The sequence below is a fragment of the Apostichopus japonicus genome, chromosome 22 (assembly GCF_037975245.1).
Source record: "Apostichopus japonicus isolate 1M-3 chromosome 22, ASM3797524v1, whole genome shotgun sequence".
NCBI classification, from domain to species: Eukaryota; Metazoa; Echinodermata; class Holothuroidea; order Aspidochirotida; family Stichopodidae; genus Apostichopus; species Apostichopus japonicus.
The window spans coordinates 6,154,988-6,162,420 of record NC_092582.1 but is presented as its reverse complement, the minus strand read 5'-3'; the positions used below and the strand labels follow the sequence as shown (position 1 = coordinate 6,162,420).

At 35.8% G+C, this 7,433-nt stretch overlaps 1 protein-coding gene across 1 annotated transcript; it reads left to right on the top strand.

Moving 5' to 3' along the window:
- Positions 1-595: 595 nt before the first annotated feature.
- On the top strand, positions 596-7,218 carry LOC139963929 (tektin-like protein 1). The gene is made up of 5 exons (XM_071965163.1): positions 596-1,149; positions 1,950-2,054; positions 2,840-3,298; positions 4,222-4,431; positions 5,043-7,218. Exons 1-5 carry the CDS (start codon positions 754-756, stop codon positions 5,223-5,225), a joined length of 1,353 nt encoding a protein of 450 aa, XP_071821264.1. The 5' UTR covers positions 596-753; the 3' UTR covers positions 5,226-7,218.
- Positions 7,219-7,433: the final 215 nt, after the last annotated feature.

Genomic DNA, 7,433 nt, shown 5'->3' with positions numbered 1-7,433 from the left:
AACATTTACGTAGTACATATGCATTTTTGCAATGGTGACGCGTAAAGCCCAAAACGTTTACCTTCTATATCGCGGACAAAATGATTGTAGGCCTACATTAACTGATATAAAAGTGCTGAAAACTGGTTGAATTTTATTTGGTTGTATCAAAAGAATTATGAAGACGTTCTCTATTTCGGACATGTAGTATGCAAATCGGTAGAATATCAACTCTTAGTATAAATCTGCGTACGTTATATTTATTGTTGATATTGTCAAACACAATTATACAAACACTATTTAACTGTTACTTATTATTGATATGCGATGGGACCTCGTGATCTGTAACAATATTAGTGCTGTTGGACTGCTAGACACCGCTGCATAATTGATGGGTCAATTGACCTACTTCCTCTTTCCCCCCCCCCCCCCCCTTTCAAAACATTGCCCAGCAAACTGATCAATGGTCGCGCCTTAACCATTGACACAAAGCAGGTGCCATTCTGTTTAGAGAAGGGTCCATCGTAAAGAGTCATGATGCTTGTATCAAGTCTAAGCCAACACCGGCTAAACAGGATCTCCCCTGGCAACAAAGCCTAGCAACGACGCATCACACATGTTTTCGTCCAGCATATGTAGACTAGACAACGTTTTCATCCGTGTGCGAGAAACACTGGAGAAACATTCCACGTAGTAAATACACGAATAAACCTCTCAGAAATATCTCCGAAAATATGAAACTGTAAGTTCGAAAGGGAAAAGAAAATTGCAAATATGTTAGCTTCGAAGCCGAGAACTACCGTTTCTCTGTCCACTGCAACCGTGGGACCAGCAAGTTGGCGAGAAGCGACAGTAAAGGAATTAAAAATTTCGCAAACGGCAGTGGAAAGGAGTGACAAAGGATTGGACTTGGGCCGTGCTGTAGATGCCCTACCTTCTTTACGTGACAATTGTGCACAGCAGAGTAATACAGTAGTACAAGCCTATGTACGGGAAACCAGAGCCGTTCTTATAAAACTTAGAGAGAGCTTCTTAGATACAAATGAAGAAGTTAAAAGCTTACTCAGAGGGAAGGAAGCTTTGGAAAAGAAGCTTGAACATATTAGGAAAGATATTGCCTTGAATAAAATGAGTACTGAAATCAGGTGTACTCGACCCTCTAGAGAACGGGTAAGTGATCTGAGGCAAATCTGTTATATTTATACTACTTAAGTAGTCAAAGATGTTTCGAAATTTCGTGAATGGTTTTGTTATCCTATAATTTTATGATATTAACCTACCTATCAGAGATCACTAGATATAATCTCTGTGCAATAATTTGACTATTGCATAGCTTTCAGTCTTTCAACAATGAACCTAAGCACTATGCTGTCAGACTCAGAGAAATGAATTCCCATTCTTGCACCACAAAGCACTTTTATAAATTTAAGTTCAAAGGTATTGATGATCTCTATGATTTTGCTCTGTGGTATAAGTTTTATCCTTCAGCTATATGATTTCGATCATGCTCCTATCAGATTCACCAGAATGAGATAGATTTAGCCAATGTTGTTTGTATAAACTAAAGGCGTTGAGTCAAAACAAACTTCGCTAAACATGTGCATGCATTGACTTTCACTGTATTCATTCCAGTAATTGTCTGAAATCATTTGTAAAAGTGCCTCAGAATAAAACTGGATGTTCCTTCTTTAACCGTACAAAAGTTCTAGCTGTTTTTGTTAAGGTTTTATGGATCACAATTGCATTTGAAAAAGAGGTTACATGCAATTACGGGAAACACAAAGTTTGCACTATGCAACGGAGGGCTTTTAATACTTTAGTGTAATTAAGATATTGGTTGTCCCTCTAGAAACATAAAGAATAGTTTTGTGGTCTAACGATGTAGTTTTCTCCTACCAGTAGACAAGCCTCAGAATATGTCTTGTTAATTTACTAAGTACAGATCTGCATTTTTATATCTTTATCAACAGGGAAGAGATGGCGCTGACTCACTATTGGATAAAGAACTTCAACATCTCTATCAACTTAAGAAAGCTTTGGAGGCTCAGCTGAGATCAGTTCAAAAACAACTTCAGGTAGGCCTATTTAAAGTTCTAGACTACTTACCAAATTTTAATTTGTGACATGTTTATTTAATTTCTTTCTAATAAGAAGAATTTCAACTAATTCTCTCTAGAAATGACATAAACATATGTGATGTAATTTCATCCCAACTATGTCAGTAAGATTGACTTTCACTTAACTTTTAATTGCATCTTCTTTTTAGTTTTATTGTGCTTTTAATATGTACTGTACAGCAACTGCAATAACTAAGTTTTGCATGTTAATATCACCCCATCTCTCCCCTCCCCCATATTAAATAGTTCCAAACTGCCAATGTAGTCAATTTAATTACTACATTAATAATTGAAACATTTGTTTGGTGATATTTAAGGTGATATATCAAGTACCAAAAAAGCTTATCCAGCTAAAATACTGCAAAATTGATGCAAATTCTTGCATTTAACCAGCTTTAATATACCTTAACAAAACCATATGTACACTATCTGCTAGCTGCTCTATGCTAAAGTGTTAGTTTCTTTTAATTTAAAATCTTATCTGCCATAATAAGTTTCCTTTTTCACAAAGTCATAAAAGACTTAGGATTAAGTATAAAACCAGGTACTTTCATGCCTTTAGAAACACAATTTTACAAAACATATATCTGGTCCTCTCAACAGGTCTGTGTTATCATTAGAAATAATAAAACAATTATTTGGAGCATAATAAGGAAACATGTTATGGAATATGAAAGGATTAATGTAAGTGTCCTTCTATAGCTCAAGTTCAAAATAAACATTGTTTATCTTACACAACACAGGTTTTAGATCAATGCAGAAGAAGACTTAGTGCGGTCATCCAAGAGCGGAACCAAGTTCTAGACCTCATCTGTCATGCAGTGTCCTCGGTCACAAGCGGTCGAGCATCTCGTAACAGTGGACGTCATTCCCGCCACCAAGACAAGACCATGTCCTTCGGTGGGAACGGGCTCGGCTATTCTCGTCAGATCGACCTGAATATGCAGAATCCGAACGGTCGTGGCTCTCCAGTCGAAGGGGATGGTAGCGGTGCCATGACACCCCCCACCGACCCATTAGGGCCCTTTACGCCCGAAGCAGCCCAAGCTATCGCTCAGGCCAAAGAAGCTAGACAGAGATCGAGTGTACTGAGAAGAGAAATCAAGGAAGCCATCGACAATACTCAGAAACTCCAGCAGGCAGCGCACGAAGCTGTCAACGGTGGAATGAACAGGAAAGTCGCTGAAACTGTCACTCTCAAGGTACTGAAATTAAACTTTAAAAAACACAACCTTCACAGGAAACAAAACAACCCTCATAGGAAACAAAACAACCTTCACAGGAAACAAACTAACCTTCACAGGAAACAAAACAACCTTCACAGGAAACAAAACAACCTTCACAAGTTCACAGGAAACACAACAACATTCACAGGAAAGAAAACAACATTCATAGGAAACAAAACAACCTTCACAGGAAATGAAACAACCATCACAGGAAACAAAACAACCTTCACAATAAACAAAACAACCTTCACATTCACAATAAACAAAACAAACTTCACAGGAAACAAAACAACCTTCACAGGAAACAAAAACAACCTTCACAGGGAAACAAAATTCTTCAACACGTGTAAAACTTGTTTTGCCCAAGTTATATGGTGTAACAGAAGAAGTTTGCATTTTCTCAGAATGTCAACAGATTTGATAATTCTATATAAGAAGAATGAACAGATGAAGGAATTCAATTTACATTTTCTCTAAACTCATTGACTGTCTACTCACTGCTGCTTGGTAACCTGTAAATGTATCGCAAAGGGTCTTAAGAATGTATGGAGATTACATCTTTGCTGCGTTAACCACAACAAATAACATAGACTTAGTATAAAGCCACTGGAACGCACACTTTGAAGCTAACATTTATTGTATGAGGGAGGGAGGGGGCAGAAGAAGGGTAGAAAACAGATTTGGAGCACTTATGCCAACTATCAATTTCATAGATTCATGCCCTGAAGAAGTGACCTCACTTTGACATCCATGTACTTTCGTGTATTTTTCTATGAAAAAGAAACAAAATTTGGGAGTTGCTGACTGATACCCTTTCCTATCAAACAGAGGAAAGAAATCACCTCTAGAGCCATAGAGATTTTTAACGATTGTTTTTGTCTCTTTGTTGTACTTTTCAGCAATACCTCACAGTTGCTTCAGGAGAGAACAGGCACGCCATTCATCGTTCCCAGAGGTGGTACGATGCTACAGAGAAGGCCCTGGGGTACACCGTAGGTCCAGAAGTGCAGTCTAACTTAGAAACGAGGGAGCGGCTGGGCAGACCCCTCGTTAAGGTCTATCAGCGACATCCCGGTACAAACTTACCCGAAGCTCAAGATATCATCAAGGTGTGTAGGAAATTATTCAAGGATGGGCGGTTTGCCCGTCGTTTACAGTTATATAAAAACACCTGCACTTGTTACAATATTGTTTCTGTGAAAGATGAATGTGATTATCAGAATTGAGCACAGTGCAGTGTAAAGAGGGTCATGTTCTCTCAAGACATTGGTATTGACTGCACAATCATGTGTATGTGTTTCATATTGATTATGCCTTGGACCGTTCATGGTGATCTAATTTGCATATGGTTTCTACATATATGTGTATGTTATTACCCACTTGTGGATCAATGGTATGGAACTTACTTTCAACAATTTCATTGGACATATTTTACGGTCAAAAGAATTCAACGTAGAGTTTGGGAAAATTTCCTACAAGTGAGGTTCTTTTCCAAAGCAAGAAATCTTTTCAAATTTGCCCATTTTGAATTAATGTTAGAAAAATGATATGAAGGTCATAAATAATGAACATATTACAAAGTTTGAAAAATTAAAATCCATTATATACTAGAATTAATTACAAACATTTCTATGAGTAGCTACTGTATTTAATTTAATCTCCATTCTGTACATGATAAAGACATCAAATTATTATCCTCTCATATTTCTCTATATTTCAGGGAGCAGAGGGCTTGGATAAGTCACTGCTACAGACCAGTAGGAATATTGCTCTACTTCAAATGGCTCAGTCCCGTCTCCAGCACGACATTCGACACAAACACGCAGGTGCGAACGTGGACTCTTCGGTCGTGAGAATGCGCCGTCGTCTAGCCAATCACAGATGGGTCGTTGGAAGCGTGTAGATTCAAAGTCTTATTTAGAACGGACACAATAAAAAAAAAACATTTTGAAAACAGCCAGAATTACTTGTAAGAGCAATTTAACAGCTTAAATGAAATTTTCAATCTGTCTTGTGGTATTTAAGTGATGTGGAATCTTGTAAAATATACAATTATATTAGTACAAATACAGATGTTCCGTTGAAATCATATCCAAAAAATTCTTCCACTTCACATGCTTTGGTTTTGAGCAATTTTCAGAGTTGTTTTTTTATTTCCAGATGAGTAAAAATGAGTGAAAGGTGAAAAATAAGTACACAAGATCCTTAAGCTACTTCCCAGTCATATTTCCTTGAAATTTCTTCATTCACACTTGTCATTCCAGTATTTTAAAGTTTCTGCTGCACTTTTATAATTGTATTTTCATATCTCTCCTTATCCAAAGCATTCCATAAAATAATTAGCAGATGTGATAAATTGTCAAAAAGTCAGTAAATTTAACATTGATATCTAGTGATAAAATTCACATTAATTTCCTATCAATAAAAAAGGGGGAAAATATTGTAAATTACAAAAATGTGCTGACCACTTTCTACTCCTGAAAGACATGTTAACTACTAAATCACTAAATCATTTTAAGATGAATAATTTATTCAAAAAGTTTGAAAATTTATAGTTTATTCCAGCATTCCAACATTTAAGTTAATACTTTCAGATAACAGCTAAGAAGGAAAATATTAATAATTTAATCTTGCAAAAGAATGAGAATTAAAAGCTTTTTTAAGTTTTAATTAAATTCAGCACAGGACATTCCTTTCAGCAATGTGCAATGAATGAATGAGTTTTTTTTAGGATTGCTTAGTTAAGTCAAATTCTTTTGGATTTGAGAGTTACAATTTTAGCAAAAGATAACATTTTGTTAGTTTACAGAATATTTAGACTAAGCATGTATCCTAACAATGCTACCTATCTATTATACTTTCAGATATTTCACATTTAAGATGCACACTTTTATAGCAAACAAATTCAAACAGCCTTATATTCTACTATGCATGCATTATACTGTGCCTTAACTTTATGCTATTGCTATTATTTTCTGGACTACAATAATTGTATATATTTGGTAATAATTTGTAAAAGATTTATGATTGACTACTGTTGCTTTCAATACTGAAAAATAAACTAACAAAATTTCCTAAAAGACCTAAAAAGTCCAATCTAGAGGAATTTTGTTACAGGGATTTGAAAAATCCATCGTGTTCTAAGTACATCTATCTTCAATGTGCTCCACTAGGAAATGCACGTTAGGCGATAATTTTTTTTTTATAATTCAAGCTTTCACAACTATGCTAGTAAATCTTATGGTGCTGATTGAATTACATTTGATAAAAGTAAGCAAAATTAGGTCAGCCAGTTGGGGAAGTTTTTTAATGCTAGTACTACTCTATACTGTCCTCACATTATTCCTCAAAGCACTTGTACTGACAGTATGAACAGTTCCTAACCTTGAACTAATTTTAACATGATATTCATACTGGCGCTTTTTTGAATTTCCTACTTTACATGCAGGCCTACTTTGCAGGTTACTGCTAAATTACCAGCAAACTATTCAGTCTTTTTCAAATCTGAAGAACTACTTCCTTGATCTACCAAAACACTTTTAGCCCTCACTTTCACCTTCCAAAAGCTTGATGTACAAGGAACTGCATTTTGCGGCAGGTTGAGAAAACTAGTTAAAGGAGCATCTACAATTATTTTGTTGATACTTTCATCTACTTTGATTGACTTTGGTATATACAGGCATGCTAAACCCAATGGGACTCTGTAATATGCAGTAGAAAAAAAAGCATTTTCACTGACTTTGAAAAAAACAAACAACAAATTGGAATACCTCTTTAAACTGGTTAATACTGTACCAATGAAACCAGTCATTAGCAAGCAATGTAATATAGTGTGTATATGTATAAGGATGATAACTTATATTGAGTTTAAAAATAAACATACAGCAGCCAATGCATTTATCATTTTTCTTCTTCATTTGTCACTGTTGTAAACTATTGATAATCATTACATTCAACCTTTGGCTTTTCTGTTGGTGTCAAATAAAGATGGGAGGGATGGAGAGATGCCTTAACTCCACCAACCCCCCACCCCCATACATTCTATCCGAAGCCAGTGGTAATTCCTGACATGTTCAATAGTCTTGTTATGGAAGTGACTTCATAAACATTG